Source organism: Podarcis cretensis (genome assembly GCF_951804945.1).
Source record: "Podarcis cretensis genome assembly, chromosome: 12".
Classification (NCBI taxonomy): Eukaryota; Metazoa; Chordata; class Lepidosauria; order Squamata; family Lacertidae; genus Podarcis; species Podarcis cretensis.
The window spans coordinates 4,481,338-4,501,861 of NC_137181.1; the positions used below are offsets into that span (position 1 = coordinate 4,481,338).

General features: G+C 45.3%; 1 protein-coding gene across 2 annotated transcripts in view; it reads left to right on the forward strand.

The window, feature by feature from the left end:
- The first annotated feature begins 404 nt into the window (after positions 1 to 404).
- Positions 405 to 20,524, forward strand: part of SETD2 (SET domain containing 2, histone lysine methyltransferase) — a 94,672-nt gene continuing 74,552 nt past the window's right edge. Inside the window, exons 1-2 of one of the 2 annotated variants that reach the window (XR_013843831.1) lie at positions 405 to 1,481; positions 4,877 to 5,023. Coding sequence is in view for 1 of the 2 variants with exons in the window: in XM_079996298.1 (XP_079852424.1) it covers positions 1,426 to 1,481; positions 4,877 to 5,023 (203 nt within the window). In the remaining variant the exon portion in view is untranslated. The remainder of the gene's footprint in view (positions 1,482 to 4,876; positions 5,024 to 20,524) is intronic. The other variant, XM_079996298.1, reaches the window with a different exon arrangement.

Sequence of the window (20,524 nt, forward strand, 5' to 3'; positions counted from 1 at the left end):
TGCACATTCTTACAATGCAAATCAGTTGCCATAAAACCACAGGGGGAGAAAACAGCATAGGAAATCTTAGTAGCAGGAGTATTTAAAGCAGAAGACACCAATAATTCGAAATACGGCCGGATGAAGAGCGCGAAGCTCCCCACCTGCGTAAAGCGCGCTTCCTTCGGAGCTTGTAAACTGGCTCTGCAAGCCGGAGGGGAAGGAGAAGCGTGTCGGGATGGTGTCGGAAGGGAAGATCCGTGACCTGCAGCCGCGCAGCGCTTAAAGGAAGCCGGCAGGGGAAGGGGGCGCCGGTTGCGCGGAGCTGCGCCTTTGCGCCTTTGCGCTTTTGCAGCAAGTAGGAAGTCGACGAGCTACAGTTTCCGTTTGGACGTTTCAGGACGAGGAGGAGGAAGAAGAGGAGGAGGAGGAAGAAGAGGAGGAGGAGGAAGAAGAAGAGGAGGAGGAGGAGGAGGGAGGTGGCGGCGGCTGCTCCTCCTAGGAGCGCGATCGCCGCCGTTAAACGAGGACAAAAAAAGAAATAAAGCCAGGGGAAGAAGGGACAGAGGAAACTCGGAGAGGGAAGGGAAGGAGGCAGCAGCGAGGGGGGCCAGGTTGGTGCCAAGAAAAAGCCCTGCAAAAATCAAAATACAAGCCGCCGCCGCTGGAGGATCGCCCCTTGGGGGAAAGAAGAAGACGCCTGGATCTTGCCCAGGGAAGGAGCTCGTGGGAAAGGGCCGGAGGAGGGAGGTCAAGGAAAGGAGAAGGGCGTTTTGGGGAGGGGAGGTTTGGCGCCCGTCTCCCGATCCTGCCCATTTCTCGTCTGGGGCCTAACTTTCTCCTCCGCGCGGAGAAAATATTGTTTCGGTTGCAAGAAGCAAAAAAAGAGAGGAGCCTTTTGCAAAGAAGCGAGCGCCGTTTTCCCTTTTCTCCGCTCGAGGATTTTACAAATTGCATTATTATTATTATTTTGCCAAGCGCCTGGGACGCGGGGAGCAGTTTGCAGAGAGACCCATGGCCTGATCTGCAGCCAGCGAGGATTTGCAGCGCTTTTCTTGGAGGGGTTTTGGTGGGGGGGGCGCCCTGTTTTGCTTTGGGGTGGGGGGCAAGGAGGCCAAAAAAGGATAAAAAAGCAGCAGCAACAACACACCTTCCCGCCGGCGGAGAACTGAAATTTGGATATCTATCTTGGGTGCCCCGAAGAGAATGTGAAGGAGGCGCCGGGAGCCAGACCCACCGAGCGGCCTCCTTTTTTGGGGGGGCAGGTCAGGAAGAGGCTCGGGGGTTTCCTGCACGCCTGTTTGGGGGGTTTGCAGCCTTGGGCATTGGTGGCGGGGGTGGTGGTCGTTTCCCCCGCCGCCCAGCCCCATAGCAATCCCTTATGTGGGGCGGAGGCTGCGCCTGCCCTGATCCTCCACGCCGGGGCTGCTGCTGCTGCTGCATCGGATGAAGAAGAGGCCAAAGATGGGGGATTTCTACGACCCGGAACATCCCACCCTGGAGTAAGTACCACGCTGCCTGGCTCTCAGACACGGGTGCGGGCGCGCTCGTCTGGAAGGGACCCCAACTCGGGTTGCCCCGCTTCCAGGATCGCGCGGAGGGGGGGGGGGCAATTTCTGGGGGGTGGAGATCCTCCATTTACACCTCCCTCCCCATCTTTATAGCCTTATGGGGAGGCTATAAAGGGGGAATGGACATATCCCAGCCCCCCCAATAATAAAACCTTTGCATTGCAAGGATTAGGCTCTACATTTCTAGGATTTGGTAATATTAAGGAGATGTTCCACCCCATGGGAAAGAAAAGTTCAGCAAGGCCTCGGCCCCCAAATATGGGGTTCCCCACAAGACCCCCCCCCCCACTCCTGGGGTCCAGTGGGTGGTATTTATTTTCCCCTGGGGGGTACAGACATGGTGGAATAAGGTCCCCCTATTGTGGGGAGAAAAGGGGCAAGTGGGACCCAGTGACCCCACACTCCTCCCCACAACATAATAATAGCCCCCTTCCTGCAAGATAACGGTGGGGAGGGAAAGAGCAGCTTCTCGCCCCGGGCCTAAACCGAGAGGCTTCAGGCGGGGCCAGGCCTCGCATCCCCGGCCTCTCGTGAGAGCCCTGGCCGGCCCGAGGGGAGCCCTCGGCGGCGAGCGGCGGAGGGAGGAGTGGGCGGGCTTGGGAGCTGGAAGGCCGCTTCTTGAACCGGGCGGTGGGTGGGTGGGTGTGGGGCGACGGCACGCCGCCTCGTAAAATGGCGAGAGGCTGGCCTTGAACCCTCGCCTCACCTCGGAGGGGAGAAAGGAAGGCGCCTGTGAGGCGAATGCCCTCCTCGGCGAGGGTCATGGCGGGCCGCTGTTTTGCTGTCAGCCATTTGTCGCCACAAGGCACCTGAAAAGGGACACTCTCCCCTTTCCTCGGAGCGGGGTTTTTATTTGGGGCGGGTGAAATAAAAAAAAATAAAAAGGGCCAGCATTTTCGCTCTCTTAATCCCATGTGTGGAGGGGCTAGAAGAGGAAAATGGGGGCGAGGGGAGATGTTTCTTTACTTTCAGGAGAAAAGGATGGAGGATGACTATTTTCAGGAATAGGGGGCAAGGGGGCCACCACAGGCTCACAAAGGGGGGGCAGGAGGGGACAGAAAAAAGTGCCATTTTCCACCCCCTTCCTCAGGCACCTTGCCCGGCTTGAGAGATTATGGGTGCCATGCCAGTTATTTTGGGTGGGTGGGCTGCAACAGGCAGGAAAAACTGCCCTTGCAATGCAACACGTGGGGAATAATAATCAGTAATAAATTTTATTTGTATCCCGCCCTCCCCAGCCGAAACCGGGCTCAGGGCGGCTAACAACAATAAAATAATACAACATTCTAAAATCATTTCATTATAAAATTAATTTAGGGACATGCAAGACCCCTAACAACTGGTGTTTGCTTTTCTGCACCCAAAATGGGGCCACCGAGAAGCAGACAGGCATTTAAAAAAAAAAAAAATGCCCCGCCATATAGGCAAAACCAGACGCCAGTTGAGCAAATCATCCAGATTTAATTCAACCTAAAAGTTCCTCCTTTGCAGGAAATTCATTGCCTGGAAGGGACAATGTTGCTCTGACAAGAGCCACTTTCCTTGTGGGGCTTTGGAGCGGCCATGTGGGTCTCTTCAGGAATAATAATAATAATAATAATAATAATAATAATTATTATTTATACCCTGCCCATCTGGGTGCGTTTCCCCAGCCACTCTTGGCAGCAAAATATTAAAATACAATAATTGTTAAGGGTGCACATGCCTTCTTAAAAGGTTCAGGGGCGGGGTAGGCCGCATTTTCCCTGTTTTAATTAATTTAATTTAATTTAACTGTTCCCTAATTCAAAGGGGCCGAGGCAGGTTCCCCCGTTTTAATTCTTCACTTTGCATTGTGTTGGGGGGTACAGATAGATAAAACCCACAAGTTCAAATTGGCTGGTTGCTTGGGGCGAGTAAGAATCGCCTTTAGGCGACTGGGCTCAGGAGCCACCATTTGCTTCTTTTGTTATTATTAATTATTTCATAAAATGTATATGCCTCTTGATGGTTTCAAAGAGCCTCAAAGCAGCCTCAGAGAGGCATGTTTGTGAAACAGGCTTGCCCCCCAAAAGTTTCTGAAATAATAATGTTTATGAGCAAGGCTGGAGGGATGGTTTCCTTGACAGCTTTTTGGACTTCATTGTGGGACATCTGAAGATGGGAAGAAAAGGGCTGTTAAATGTACTATAAAGGCTGAAACCCTAAACTTCCCAGGGTGTGAATCCCATTGAACACAAACTGGGACTCTTTCTGAGTAAACATACTTGAGGTGTGCGGTGATAACCGTTCTTTATTTTTGCACCTCTTATCCCAAAATGGGTCTACAAAGAGGCAGACAAAAAATAAAAATAAAACTCCATTTATAAGGAATAAACTTTAGATGACAAAATTGGACACCAGTCGCGTAAATGACCAGGTCTTAGTTTAACTTTAATCCTAGACGCCCCCTGAAATGAAGCTATTGGCCACCTAAACATTTAAAGCAGAAGAGCAAGTCATGGTGCCACCACTAAGCAGGCCCTCCTGTCTGTAGCCAACACCCACACCTCTTTTTAAAGCAATGTGTACAACACTCAGCAAAATAGCAATGAAAAGAGATCTCTCTGTCTTGAGGAGTGTAAAACATAACACAGAGATGGCAGTAGCTGGTGGGGAAGGGCAAGTAGGGGAAGATTATGTGTTGAGTTTGATCAAACATTGAGCTTCCACCCCGTGACCCACTTTACTCATTAACGTGTACTGGAAACAGTGAGGCGGTGAGGGGAATCCAGTCATAACAGCTCTTTTAGCTATCCTTTTTGAAAATGCATCTTAGAAGTTAAAGGGGTAGCTAATCCTTGTGATGCAATCTTGACTATGAGCCCAGTGGCCTCCATTTTGAGTTCGCTAAGGGACATATCGTACAGCTTTAGACCTTTATGTGTTAAATAATGTCGCTACATAAGACACATGGGCATTTGTAGGGCAGGAGAGATTTTGTCCTGGAGTGAGCCATGCCCATGCTTCATATATAGAAGGAAGATAACACACACACACACAAATTTTTATTATTAGTTTTCCAATGGCCAAATTATAACAATAACAACCCCCCAAATTATTCAGTTATCAAAATGCCAATCAGCTTCCCATTATTCACCTTCCCTTTATTGACATTTGCTTTGTTTTTCTTTTGCCACTGAATTTCACTAAATGCACATATGTAACCATTAGCAGGGTTGACCTGCTTTCTGTTCTTAATTTCTTTCGGAGAAGGTGGCGAAGTAGCTCAGACCCTCCTTGCTTCCCTTCTCTCATGTACCTCTAACCCACAACCGTTTGTCTTGAATACTATTTTATTTTTATAGCACAGCTTTCATGTCGAAGGATCCCAGTGGACATCATAAACCTAATACGTCCAGCATCCCTGAAATGCAGTCACCTCTGAGGTGGAAAGGGACAGACAACTGGTGTATCTTTCCACAGAATATGGATGGGTCTGAAGAGGTAGAAAGGTAAAATTTTGGACAAGGGCAATAGGGTAAACCTTTGTTTTTGCAAAACACTACTTACTGTATCACCATCTTTCGATACCCGTGCCAAAGTATGTTTTCTACAACTTCTGAAATTAGTGTCGTGTGAAACAAATTTGAATTCAGCTTCTATTTTACTAATTCAAATCGTAGTCATGTTTTTTGTCAGGCAGTCTTTTTATGATGGGCAGTATATAAGTTTAATAAATAATAACATCATGATTTTTTCCTACTCATAAGAAGTATTGTAAGAATGTCCTTAGCAGGTAGTTACTTAACAATAGTAAATAGTGTTCAAGTATTGGGTGGGAATTATTTTTCAGAATCTCACTGGTTTCACAAGCTCCCTTTCTTGCAGACTGTTTTACATTACTGTTTTGTTTTTAAATCCAAGCTTCCTAACAGTTTAGCAGAACAAGTTGGCCTTTTATTTTGGGATTCTGTAACGCAATAGCTTTCCACTCTTCGTGGCTCCTTTTGTCAGTACTGCATTGTTAGGTACGTCCAAAAATATGACATATCTTCTAAAGATGTGTGGAGATGTAATCCAAAAGATATTTCACAGTGTGGCTGGCCTCTTGCATTGTTTCCTGTGTTTGTATATTACGTAGCTATACAGGGCCCAACATTATGTGAGAGCAAATATTGGATCTCTCTTCTTTAGCAAAGGGCGTGAAGGTGCAAGAGAATGTGCTTTATGAAGGCATTCTTCATCTGAGTTCGGTTGCGCTTGCATTTAAATAGCTCGTCTGAACTTGTATCTTCAACAATAGCCTCCTTTCTGCCTCTCAAAGTGCCACAAGATGTTTTAAATACACTATGATGGTGGCATTCCTGGAACAAGCTGGGAAGGAGGGAGGGAGCATGGAGCAATTTGAAAACAAACCATCATGGCTGCAGGATATTTTCTGCTTGCTGTAGAAGATGGCTTCCTCCAAATAGGGTACCTTAAATAGGGCAGACACTGACAGCTTATCCCCAGTAAAGCTACAGACAGCTTTCTGGCCTTTTTTCTTCTTCTTGAAATGGGAGAGAGCACGTTAATTTCCCCCGTTTAATTAATGTGAGCAGGTAGCGTTCTAGGAGCGCAGCTGTTTGAAACTGTAGGCGTAAAGTAGTAATTTGGAAAATTAGAGAAATGGCTGGTTGGCTTTCTCTCTTAACTGGAAGCTGGCAATCCGTTGTCCTGTCTTGTGCAGTTTTTTCTTTCTTAATGTGATTACTGCAGAGAAGTGAGTTTTAAACTAGATGGATGAGGTAGGAGGTAACTGTTCCCTTATGTGATGATCCACAGCATTTTAGAAAGTGACAAGATCAGCTGTGTTGGCTCAATTCATTTGTACGTAGAGGCAGGAATAGGAAAAACACTTCCTTTTCTGTGCTGTAGATTAACCTTGACCAGTTCCACAGTGAATCAAAATAAGTTCATTCAGTTTGGTTATGGAAAATAATCCGTTAGCTGAAGATGCAACAAACCTCAAGTATGTAAGCCAAATTAGGCAAGTACTTTTTCTGCATTTGTTTTAATAAACTACTAGGCTATCTGTAAATGGAAAACATCACCAAAGAAACCTGTTCAACAAAGAGGTCTAGGAACCTGCAAAAGCTTCAAAATCACAGCTTATCTCTCCTGCCTCTTATACTCCAGGTTTATTAATCCACAGTAAGTTATTGTATTCTACTTGTAATTCTCAGAAGGAATTTGGATATCTGCTCCACACGGATGGTTTGAAACAGCGTGAGGGAAAATCTACCGTACTTTTAATTACCTTGGTGGAGGGTTCAAAACAGCAATTCTCTTTGTAAACTGCTTTGAAGTTGTTTTTACTAACAGGCGGTGTATAATTTTTTATTAAATGAATGAAGGGGTACATTCACGTTAACAGTGATGAATCTGGTCCATTAAAGAGTACAGTGGTACCTCAGGTTACATACGCTTCAGGTTACAGAGTCCGCTAACCCAGAAATAGTGCTTCAGGTTAAGAACTTTGCTTCAGGATGAGAACAGAAATCGTGCTCCGGCGGCGTGGCGGCAGCAGGAGGCCCCATTAGCTAAAGTGGTGCTTCAGGTTAAGAACAGTTTCAGGTTAAGTACAGACCTCCGGAACAAATTAAGTACTTAACCCGAGGTACCACTGTAATACATTTCTGGCTTGAGCCGTTCTAGTACTGTAGGTTTAGGTTTTTGCTGTAACAAACTAAAAGGATTATTTCCCTTGAATACAAGTCCAGCCTTTCTCACCCCTGGGTCCCCAAATGTTGGACTACAACTCCCATCATCCCTAGCTAGCACAACCAGAGATTGGGAAGGATGGGAGTTGTTGTCCATCAGCATCTGAGGACCCCCCCAGGTTGAGAATGGCCGTTGGGCTGTTAATTATGTATGTAAAGGAAATAAATTAATACTCTTTATGATTAAGTGGTTTGGTATAAGAGTAATGAACACTTCATTGTGGAGCTAAAATCCAAAATGCAGTTGGGCCATATCTTAAGGCTTAAAAGTTAGGGGGCATAGGAAGGTCTGTTGAATTTGAATTGGCCCAGTTCAGTATAGCTCCTTCACCACTCTTCCCTAAGAACTTCTTTATCCTCAATGTCATAAATCTGCCACACTTCATGTTTGTCATTGCAGTACCTGAAAAAACACGCTATTTAATAATCTGAAAGAAGTACATGCAATAAGGGGATGAGTGCAATACGTTCGTTCATTTCATTCATTCCTGTTGTGCTTAACTTTATTATTATTGAATTTTAGACAGTTAACTGAAGCAAATACTGAAGTCTGCCTTTGGTCATAATTTAACTGCATCTTTCGTACAGAACCTACCACCACAGGCTGGATTTGGACTACTATTCTGTTGTTGCTGGTTTACTGCTGGGGCGACCATTTGAAGGGCTTCTGTGTGGATAATTGGATGCTTAATCAGACTCGACTACTGTAGATCCAAGGGCGGTTTGAACATCCCAGAATAAGATTAGTGTGGACAGTTCTGGGGTGCTTGGAAAGATTATACGCTACCTTTTCTGCAAGCTAGCAGTTGAGGCAGCTTGGTAGTGAAAATACAAAGCAGCGTAAATACAAAATGATAAAACAGAAAGTAGCAGCCACTGTAGAAAAAAGAGCTGCTGTAATGTAGATAAAATATAACTCAGTCCTCCCCCACCCCAGTAACATAGCACACATCAGTAAAACAATTCAGCCATCAGAAACTCCCATCACAGCCCAAAACAGTTTAGAACAGAATGTCCTTAAGTTTTAACATTTTCACTTTGAAGGGCTGTGGCCCAGGCACAGCATTATAAAAAAAATTAAAAAAATTACCCTCCCTTCACTGCATGGTCTCAGGTTACTACTATGTAAAATACAGTGGTACCTCGGGTTAAGTACTTAATTCGTTCTGGAGGTCCGTTCTTAACCTGAAACTGTTCTTAACCTGAAGCACCACTTTAGCTAACAGGGCCTCCTGCTGCCGCCGTGCCGCCGGAGCATGATTTCTGTTCTCATCCTGAAGTAAAGTTCTTAACCCGAAGTAATATTTCTGTGTTAGCGGAGTCTGTAACCTGAAGCATATGTAACCTGAAGGGTATGTAACCCAAGGTACCACTGTACAAAGAAATCATTTTAAACAAATAATCGAGAATAAGGTGGCCCCAGAATATACCTCTCAAAATATCAAAAGCCAGTATAAAGAGGTGGGTCTTCAGCATATGACACAAGCTCCATGTGGAGAGGAAATTCCACAACTTAGGGCCTGCCGCAGAGAATACTCTGGCTTGAAATACACTTTAGGGGGGACCAGTGTTAGAAACTGGGATAGAAAAGCTATTTACTACATGGCTCCTGGAACCTGGGCTGTGGGCACCAAAACAGAATGCCTAGTCGCTTTTTTTTTTTTTAATTCAGCAACACTTTCATAAACAGTAATACTGTTCTTTAACCAGGTAGAAGGGCACTTGAATCGCTTGGCTCATGTGCTGCTTTAGGTGCTCTGCTTCTGTGCGAATCGGCTGGTTCATGGGGCAGCGCAGCACCAAAAGAGGCGTGCCTTTTTGTGCCCTGCTGCCCCGCAGACCATTTGCAGCCACGCCAGTCAGCCAGATGGAGATTTTCGGTGCCAAACCTGGTGCTCGGAATCTCCACCTCCTCACGAAAGGCCGGTTCCCTGTGGCAAAATGTGCCTGGCCCCTGGTAGGCACAGTGGGAGGGGAGGGCGGGAAAAAATGGTGTGCCAGAATTCAGTGTGGAAAAGCTTCCTAGGACTAGGTTACTGAACTCTGTTCATTGGCTTTGTGGGAAGTTATGAGTTGGAATGATAATGAAGCTGATTATTGGAGCAAGAGAGGCTTGTGCCCTAAGGTAGGGGTGTGAAACCTGTGAATCTCTGGTGGTTTGGGACCCCTAACTGTCATCAGCCCAGCCAGCGTGGTCAGTCATCAGGGATGATGGAAGTTGTAGCACAGCAACGGCTGGGGTGCTGCAGTTCCTCTGTCTGCTTTAGGGAAGGGACGTGGGTGGCGCTGTGGTCTAAGCCACTGAGCCTCTTGGGATTGCTGATCGGAAGGTCGGCGGTTCGAATCCCCGCAATGGGGTGAGCTCCCGTTGCTCTGTCCCAGCTCCTGCCAACCTAGCAGTTCGAAAGCATGCCAGTGTAAGTAGATAAATAGGTACTGCTGCGGCGGGAAGGTAAATGGTATTTCCGTGCGCTCTGGCACTCGTCACGGACCTCCATGTGTCAGTAGCGGTTTAGGCCTGCTGGCCACATGACCCAGAAAACTGTCTGTGGACAAACGCCTGAAAGCGAGATGAGCGCCACAACCCCATAGTCACCTTTGACTGGACTTAACCATCCAGGGGTCCTTTACCTTTTACCTTTTTACCTGCTTTTGGACAAGCTGGTTTTCAAGCTCGTTGCTGCCTTTACGACTAAAAGATTTATTTAGTGGCAGTAGTAAGCTAAGAGATGGTTAACAAATCAGCGACCCAGTCATCCCCAGGAACCACTATCACATACTTTGGACTTGTGACAAAGGTTGGCCACGACCAGGCTAGGAGATGGAGAATGTGTAATTTGCATGGTCTTTACACACTGAGTTTACATTCTGTGTGGATTTGTCCCTCAAATGCAGAACGTAAGCTCAGCAGGGGCAGTTTGGTTGGAGTACAGAAGGAAATGACGTGGTTCAAGTAAAAAAGTCCTTTAAACCTTTTGGAAGAAATTAAGACTTCTCAAACGGAAGCTCCACAGCTGCCATGATTTTGAATCACTTTAGAAACTTCTAGCTAGTGCAAGTCTCCCGGACAATTTTGTGTTCCTTGTGGGTTTATTTTCCAAACCTCCTGTGGATATGTCTTTTCTTTTCTTCCCCACGGAGTGGATTATTGGTAACTTTAGCCCTCAGCGAAATGTTTTCCTACTTGCAGAACACATTTATGTGGATAAAGACAAACAGAGCAAAGTTGCTTCCTCAATTATTTTATAATCGTAATGCATCAGGGAGACAGTAATGGCTCTGGAAAAGAAAGATTTGTTTTACACCTGCACCTCTTCACCATCACGTCCTTATTAAGGAAACTAATGATTGTCTCTGAGGGCATTAAAGTGAAGGGAGGAAGGCTTGGCTGCGGTGGCGTGTAATCTTTCTTTAAAAAAGAAAAAGAAAAAAACTTGCTTGGTAACGCTGCCCTTCCCAACTGAGCTAAGATGCCACTTCAAAATGTACCTTACATTAACTGGATGCATGGATAATGTTGGGTTCAGCTGATGTACCAAATTTGGGTGGGTAGGTGGTGAATCTATTGAGGACAGGCCTTTCTTTTGCATAATTTTTCCTTTTGCCTAAAATGAAGAGGGGTGTGTTTCTGCTTGTGTGCATGCTAACGTACACATACCGTATTTTTCGCTCTATAGGACACAATTTTTCCCCTTCAAAAATGAAGGGGAAATGTGTGTGCGTCCTATGGAGCGAAAACGCCATAGCCCCGCGACCCTCTCCCGGCTGGAGAGGTGACACGCGGCTATGGCTGGAGCCTCTATAACCGCGCATCACCTCTCCAGCCGGGAGAGCATGTGAGGGGCTAAAGAAGCCATAGCCCCGCGACCCTCTCCCAGCTGGAGAGGTGATGCGCGACTATGGCAGCAGCCTCTCCGCTGTGCCTTTCCGCTGCTCCCTGACCTGCTCTTTGGGGCTGGTGGTGGGCTTCCCCCGCCAGCCCCAAAGAGCAGGTCGAAAGGAACCTGAAGCCTGGAGAGTGAGAGGGGTCGGTGCACACCGACCCCTCTCGCTCTCCAGGCTTCCAAGGTAGCCGCCTGAACGGCACCTTGTTTTAGAGCGGGAAAACAAGAAGGGGAAAATTCTCTCCCTCTCTGCGCAGCGCCTCCTGCCGCTTCGCTGAAGGGGCGCTGGGCAGAGAGGGGGAGATTTTTTTTTTCTTGTTCTCCCCCCTCTAAAACAAGGTGCGTCCTATTGTCCGGTGCATCCTATGGTGCGAAAAATACAGTACTTGGTTGGAAAGTGATTTCACCCTCCATTTTGTGTCTTGTCACATACTTCCTCCCCAAGATCTCCCGTTAGTTAGCCATCTGCATCTGTGCAAGGTATTGCAGCAAAAAACTGGTCCTAAAGGTATTAGTCAATGAAAATGTAGCTGCTGAAATATACCTATGAAAACTGATAAGGCTAAAAGGAACTTTCATTTATCACAGGCATAGGCAAACTCGGCCCTCCAGATGTTTTGGGACTACAACTCCCATCATACCTAGCTAACAGGACCAGTGGTCAGGAATGATGGGAATTGTAGTCTCAAAAAACGTATGGAGGGCCGAGTTTGCCTATGCCTGATTCATCCTTTCCTGTTAAATGCTTGTCCTAACAGGAGAGGCTTAGGAAGTAAATTCCGAATTAGGAAGCAGCCATCAAGAATTCAGCCTCTTCTGCCCTTGTTTAAGATTAGCATGTAAGTTGTACATTTGAAACATTCTCTCATACCATCCTGTTGTGGGGCAGTGTTTAAGACCAGGTCCAAGCCATGCTGTAGGTAAAAAGCAGTACAATGGTACCTCGGGTTAAGTACTTAATTCGTTCCGGAGGTCCGTTCTTAACTGAAACTGTTCTTAACCTGAAGCACCACTTTAGCTAATAATTTGACCCAAAGGCTGCATAATTTGACCCAAAGGCAAACCCGGCATCTAAACAAAGGGACTTTTCAGGTGGTGTGTAAATCAAGTGAAAAAGCAAGTGATGCTTTTTCAGCGCTCCTTTGCTCAGAATCCCTTATGCTTTTAAGGCATCATAATGTAGTTCTGTTTCCCACTTGCTTTCATTTTTTATTTTTATTTTTATTTTTTTGGTAACAGTTCTTATTTGCATGCAAACAGCGCAGCCTCTTCTGTAGTTCTGCAAGGGTTTCCTCTTTCTTTTTTCTCTGCTGCCATTTCATCGCCAGAGTATTTTGTTTGTTGTATCCACAGCAACCACCTCAGATGCAGAACAGTACTGTAAAAGTCAATAATCTCGCCTTTTATTCTTGCCTAGGGAGATGACTCCCTGACCTTTCTGTGCTCAGGAGGCCGTCCCTAAAACTTGGCAACCTTCCTTAGCCCCAGAGAATCGTTTTAAGTATAAGAACGCCTGGTTTAACAACCTATGCACACGTTCATGCGGCCAGTTTTACTTTGCAGTGCTGTAGCTGGAACATTCTCACAATTCAAAGACTTGGCCTTTTGCAGTTTTCTGTCCACTTCTCTCTCCCCTTGTGTTTTCAGAATGCAAGTAGAAAGAGGTTGTATTGGAAGCAGCTGCCTTGCGATTCTGAGCATGGAAAGTTCAGAATAGATCTGTCTGGCCATATGTTTTTTACTAAGCGACTCTGTTCCTAATGCTGGCTGAAACATTTGAAAACCTCGCCCTACAATCGTCTTTCTGAAAACAAAAGGCTGCAACATGCATGAAGTGAAATAAGTCTTTTCTTCTTCCCTCATTTACCATTCATTAACAATATTCCACTTTGGGGTTTCAACAAAAGTTCACAGAGCAGTTAGCCAAGTGAAATGGAAACCCACCTTTAAAAAATTAAACAAAAGCTAACATTAAGTAACCCAACAATAGGTGTGTTCTTCTAGATAGAGAAATAATTTTTAAAAGCCTAGTGGCATAAAAAAATATTTACACCTGTTTCAGAACAGAGCCAAGTAAAGTAGGAGAATTTCATGTTCCATAATTCCAGGGCAACATCCGAAGCAGTTCTAGGATGCATCTAACATTAATTCTACTTGGATTAATTCTAGTTTGATACTACCTTTAGTCTTGTAGATGACATGCTTGCCACCAGTATGAGGAACAGTGTTAGAGATATGAAAGCTAGGAGCTAAATGGCACCTTAAACCTAGGTTATGGACACAACAATGGAATGTCTAGGTATGCTTTTTTATAACAAGAATTTATAACAAGCTGAAAATAAATGATCCGCAGCTAAAATCTTATGTTCATTTTTCACATGATCTAGTCCTTTCCCTGCCCACCCTCCTAATATTCTTAAGAGGGTCTCTGCTCCAGTCTTCAGAGAGTAGCTGGAAGTGGGGAGGCAGAAAAGGGTCCTCCTTTCCTTCCACTCTGCAGTTTTAATCTGAAATCTTAGGCCCAGTCCTGCGCCCAGAGCTCAGAAACTGCTTGTGCTAATGAAATTCCCTGTCGCAGAATGCCCCTAGAACAATGGGAGTTTCAAACACTGTTGTGGTATCCTGTAGGAGGGAATCATTGACTGATCTTAAGGCTTTGAGAAAGATCAAAAAGGCCATGCACACACACCCAGTTATGTAGAAATGCAAATGACAGGTTCAGAAACACAGCATGCTTAGTGATCGGGTTTGTGCAAAATAAGCAAATATACATTTACTCCACTGTTGAAACTTGGAATGTAAGCTAGCTGCATGGATCTGTCTTTCTGTTTGCTTATGTTAATACAGGGGAATCCCCACTTACATGGGGGTTCCGCTCCTGACATTCCCACGTGTCATTGCGGCGCACGCAAGTGGGGATTCCTTCGTTCCGCCCCTTTTCGGCGCTGAAAACTGCATGTGTCAGCAGGACACAGGTGAGGGGAGGCCTTTATTGCAAAGTAGCAGGTACACTGATGATGCTATATTGCATAGCTTACCTTTCGGGTGGTGCTTCTTGGGCCCTCTGTTGCTGTCTAGAAGGCATCATTGGAAAGCTTTGTTGACATCCACAGAAGCAAGTTGCAAGACAACCAGTGATTTATCATTAGCTTAGAGCTGGTTGTGTTTATTGCAAGAATGTGAAAGAGAGGGAAACGGTGGGTTTTGAGGCTGGATGTGATGGAACTGGCAAGGATGACCCTGTGCAGAATTCTCCAAACGACGTGAGGAGAATTGGAGGATCCTGAGATGCCTAGCTGCTGTTGAGGTGTTTCACAAATGACAAGTATTGTTATATGGCTGGGATATAGAGGGTGAATTTAGATGGTCCATCTGATCATATCATAGCAAGTCTCCTAAGGGGGAAAAATGTGTTGTCGAGATTTGTCTAGCAGTGCTCACTGCTGTGGCAACAGCATGGCATAGAATGACTTGCCACAGTAGTTCAGATTTTCTCAGTTGTGAATCTGCCAGGAAAAGGGGGTGGCTGGTTGCTGTTTCTGTTCTGCAAGCTTTGCCAAGAATGGTTGGGTGTAAAAGAGAAGCTGCTGCCTGGAGCCTTGCGTTGCTTCTAAGCTGCCACTTGGACATCAGCGTTTACCTGCAGGACACAGGTTCAGGCTAGCCCTCCCTTGTGAGTAGTTGAATCAGGCCTTATTGCCCTCTGTTATCAAGGTAAAGGACCAGGTGGAAGAGTGGGCTACCTGCATTTAATTCCAAGGCAATTGTTGAGCCTCTCCTGAGCTACAGGCTGCTATTGGATTAGTCACCTGCCCTATTGCTCCCTTTGTTGCTAGCCGCCCTCCAATCTCTTATCTCTTGAGCTCCTCCTGCTCCTGGTTTTCCCATAGGGCTTAACCAGGCAGCCTCTACAAGTCTACTTGAATTTGCCTAGACCGTTGCACCTTCTCAGGTTGCTGTCATTGTCATCTTTCAGTGCCTCCCATCTCCCTACTGGTTAGGGGTGGCCTTTATTCTGGCCAGGAGCTGTGGGACATTCTCATGGCTCATGAGACGCAGAGTGCCTTCCCTGGGAATGTCGCACAATTGAACCCCTAAGGCTGGCACAGAGCACTGCCAAGCATTTCCCACCCCAGGGTTTAGCTTGAGGTTGTGGTGTTGTGCCTGAACAGTTCACATCTAGTCCTTCACCATCTTTGTCAATTTTCTCCTCCCTCACAGTGATCAAAATTCTCCAGGCGCATTTTGCACTTAGCTTTCAACCGCTTGCGATCAACTGAAGATGCCTGGGTGCCAGGATGCGACCTGACATCTCCACTATCTGGAGATCATTGGATCTGGACTGTTATCACACACTAATACACCATCCTGTAGAATTCTATCGCTTACATTTTATCTGCACAGTCTGAATGAATTTCTGGAACCAAATTGCTTTTTCTGTGCAGCCTGGAGCAGGAGCAATCACCATTAAGAAAAAGAGGTCAGAATAAGCCAATATATATGTGGACTTCTGGGTCAAGTGACTTTTTTAACCTAGTTCAAGGTTGTCATCTGAACTAGCCAGATACTTAACTGAGAATCAATCGCAGCCAGTCCATCCTTTGAAAAATAAGACTTTAGAGCCGTCTTACCCTAAAATGGCAACGAGACATTCCATTTTGGCGACTGTAACCTTGGTTTAAGGGGCCGTTTGGCACCTAGCTTATATATATGAGTTTTGAACACTGCGCAAAAAGAGTGTCCATACAGATGGGATACAGATCACTTTCTAGCTGCCACACCAGAGAACTTTTCCTTGTCCTTTTTTCTAAGACTTGGGATATACGAACATTTTTGAAATCTAGGTGGAGTTGCCAAAGGAGATGTCTCCTCATGAGGACTGTTTGGAGCCTGAGTTGATGCTTGCTGTCAGATGAAATATTGTGCCAGCTGCTTGATATCCAGAGCTTACAAAGAATGAGAAAGCTAAATTACGCTTAATCTACAACGCTGTATAAACAAACCTTTTATTCAGTTAAAACCACAAGTGGTATCAAATGCTTGCTGGCTGCTGGGGTGGTTCTTTGTTTGGAATAATGTGTTGTACAGCCAAGAATATAATCCTGAGGGCAGCATAGAGCAGTACTATGCCTTTCCAAAGGTGGTGTTTATTCACAGGACGATGATTGGTTCAACAAGGCTTGAGTCATCTCAGTGTAAAGCTTGTGTAAATGATTTTAGAATGGAGAAAGGAATACTCCAGGTTTCAACAGAGACTTGGCCATAGTTATACGTATATTACTTCTTGCTTTGGTTATAGAGAAGGAAATCAGTTTATTGCATGGCTCTGTGATGGGGTGTCTCCCACACCCATGGGAACTTTTTAATGAAGTGTTTTCCCAGTTGTGGCCGTTGATTTGTACATCTTTTTACACGCTACTCCCCAATTTTCTAATCGTAGGAGAGAGAGGCTTTATACACCTACATGCACACATTACGTGCCACACCTGTATATGCTAATTATTCATGTATCAGCCAATCTTGCTTTCTCTTTCATGCACCATCACCACCAGACAAATTTTGTCTTCAAGGCTGGTCTTCCCTCACTCGTTTCCTGCTTCATTTTTAACCGGCCCTCTGTAATGAAAAAACAACACAAAACGCATCGAGGGTCTATTATTCTGGTGAAGGCTGACTTAGGTTTACACATATGGTTATTTCATAGCAATTAGGTATGCCAGCAACTAGGGCTGGGCAATACCTGGTTTTAAAGATTGTGATATATCACCTGCTAAACATCACAATATGGGAAGCGGGTGGCGCTGTGGGTTAAACCACAGAGCCTAGGGCTTGCCGATCAGAAGGTTGGCGGTTTGAATCCCCGCGGCGGGGTGAGCTTGTTGGTTTCTGCTCTCTTCACTGTGCAGCGAAGTGCTTGTCACGAGACAGGTGTTTACATTCCACAGTCAATTGCTGTTGGAGTTTCTCACGGGAAAGGAGACTGGATGTGACGTACACTGGTTTCCTGTTTTTCTCTGTTCACACTCTGTTCTCTTCGTGCTTTAGAGGAGAGAGGTTGCTTTCTCTGCTCCGGCAGAGGCAAGATGTTTTTCTGTAATCTACCAGCTTTGAAGTGTAAATAAAGTAATATAGAGTATGTGGCACGTACTCCTCATCATTCCGCTGTGCACAGGCTACTGCAATTTCAACAGAGCTCCCGTTGCTCGGTCCCTGCTCCTGCCAACCTAGCAGTTTGAAAGCACGTCAAAGTGCAAGTAGATAAATAGGTACCGCTCCGGCGAGAAGGGAAACAGCGTTTCCGTGTGCTGCTCTGGTTCACCAGAAGTGGCTTAGTCATGCTGGCCACATGACCCGGAAGCTGTACGCCGGCTCCCTCGGCCAATAAAGCGAGATGAGCGCCGCAACCCCAGAGTCGGCCACGACTGGACCTAACGGTCAGGGGTCCCTTTACCTTTACCTAAACATCACAATATATTGCAATGTCTGAAGATAAAGATGTAACTGTGTAGAGGCCAACAGCAACCAGTGCTAATATTGAGTTACATACTTTTAAAACAGGTACAGTTCTTAGCCTCCTTCCCCGGCAGTTCTGTTGGATCTTCCTGCTTTTCATGGGGTAAGAACAGAGAAGGTTCCCCCCCCCCCAAAAAAAAAAAAAAAACAAAAAGAAGGGGATGCTTTGGGGACAGTGGTACAGTGTTACCAGCTGCATAATTGCTCGTAGTAAATTAACGTGCCATTTATTTCACTTAATCCTGGAAAATAGCAGTAATTTTATCTCTGGGCACATTAACAAGTAATTATCCAAACATGATAAAACTTGAAAGTCATTTTGTCTCTTTTTAAAAACAAAACAAAACACCCCACTAGCAACTAATAGCTACATCTATCAGCTGCTGAGTGACAGCAATGATAATTTAACAGCTGAATTTAATTATGGTTGGGATTTATTGCTTTTTTAGTAATCTCTCATTGATGATCCCGAACAGCTCTTGGGTTTCCTTAATATCATGGAAAGGGATATTGCCTGTCCTGGTAAGGAATCTGTAATTTTGTCTAATGTGGGCTGTCTACACCATTACTTTCCTATGAACATTGGTGTTAAAGAGAACTTGGGTAATTGTCTAAATGCAGGACATTTTGACAAGTTCTTGATTTGCCAGTATATTTGAAATACTAACTAAAAAATTTTTAATCTTGTCAGGGCATGATATTAAAAGTCCATGATACAGCAAACTTGATGAAGTGTGCATGCACACGAAAGCTCATACCAATAACTAACTGAGTTGGTCTCTAAGTTGCTGCTGGAAGGAATTTTTTAATTTAATTTTATTTATTTTATTTTGTTTCGACTATGGCAGACCAACACGGCTGTTGTTGTTGTTGTTGTTGTTGTTTAGTCGTTTAGTCGTGCCTGACTCTTCGTGACCCCCTGGACCAGAGCACGCCAGGCACTCCTGTCTTCCACTGCCTCCCGCAGTTTGGTCAAACTCATGCTGGTAGCTTCGAGAACACTGTCCCACCATCTCATCCTCTGTCGTCCCCTTCTCCTTGTGCCCTCCATCTTTCCCAACATCAGGGTCTTTTCCAGGGAGTCTTCTCTTCTCATGAGGTGGCCAAAGTACTGGAGCCTCAGCTTCAGGATCTGTCCTTCCAGTAAGCACTCAGGGCTGATTTCCTTCAGAATGGAGAGGTTGGATCTTCTTGCAATCCATGGGACTCTCAAGAGTCTCCTCCAGCACCAGAATTCAAACACTGCTACCTACCTGTAAATTGATGAAACCAAGCAAGTCTGGGTCTGGTCAGTGTTTTGGGTGAGGGAAACTGCCTGGGCCCCCTTTGCATGCCATCTTGATTCCACCGTGGAGAAAAAAGTGGGATATAAATGCTACAAATCCGCTCAGAAAACTCATTATTGTGTTAAAGTATCCTTTTACAGGGTTGTTCGTGTTGGGTTTCCTTTTATTTCAGACGTAAAGCCTTCCTGCAAAATGCAGACGTAAAATGATCACATTAAAAAAAATTCACCTTCTGGATTTGTTTTTTTTGGTAACTTTTCCATATCATAGTTGATGTGTGTAGCCGTGAGTCCGTTTGATGGAGGTGGCCTGCCACAACAGAATTATGCAGCCCTTGTAGACGCCACAAACTGGAGAAGGTGGTGTATTCTTGCTAGTTTGGATGAAGTTATTCTCAGAACGTGTAACATTTTGCACAGCAAAAGCAAAAATGGCTTGTCTTTGAGGAATGCCTGTTGAAATTTTGCAGGTTCTGTGGAATGACACAGTCTAGAACAGGGATGCGGCCTGATTGCCTTCTCAATCCGGCCTGCGGACAGTCCGGGAATCAGCATGTTTTTACATGAGTAGAATGCGTTCTTTTATTTAAAACGCATCTCTGGGTTATTTGTGGAGCCTGCCTGGTGTTTTTACATGAGTAGAATGTGTGCTTTTTTTTCAAATGCTGGGTTATTTGTGGGGCATAGGAATTCGTTCATATTTTTTCCCCAAAAATATCGTGCGGACACCCACAAGGTCTGAGGGATGGTGGACCGGCCCGCGGCTGAAAAAGGTTGCTGACCCCTGCTCTAGAAACACCTGTCTCCTAGTTCCACTACCTCTTTGGTCACCTACATGCTCCTTAATACTTAATACTCCGGGTGAATGATCTATCTCTGACAAAAAATAATTCTTCTGGGAGATATTTATGGGATGCCTTTTCATTTGAAACCTCTTCCAGAAAACATGGGTGTTGCTGGAATACAGCTATGCTAGTGCCATGACAATAATCTTCATACGTCATTCCGCTTGAGTTGTGGTCAGTGTAGTTGCACTTTGTGACTTTCATAACATGCATAATGTCTCTGGGCATTGCCCCCCCCATTCAAACCAAAGGTTTACACCTTGACAGAGAGAAGATGACTTTTAACTAGCATGCAAATACGTCAGACTGACAGACTAAGGCTATGTCATCTCCCTGCAATATTCCTTTCATCATTTTGCCGTATTTTTTAAATCCAAACCCATCAGTGAAGGATGGTCACTGCTGGTCGTAGGCCTCACTGTGCTTTCAACTAGCTCACAGTTTGTTGGAAGAAAAAACAGCAATGACAGGAAGCTCTGATCCTGTTGAGTGATAATGCTGTCATTTTCAATGCAGGATCGATTCACAAGAGCAAGTAATGCGCTGTGGGTATATATTTAAATTGACAACCATTCTCAAATTGCCAGTTAAATTCTGAGGATCTTTACTGCTGCTTCCCAGCAATCGAGTAATACATGCTCCCCCATTTGAGTACCGAGTGTTTCATCTTTATTTATTTATTTTCCCCCTTTTTTTTAGCTGAAGGGGGGAGAGATTTGCATTT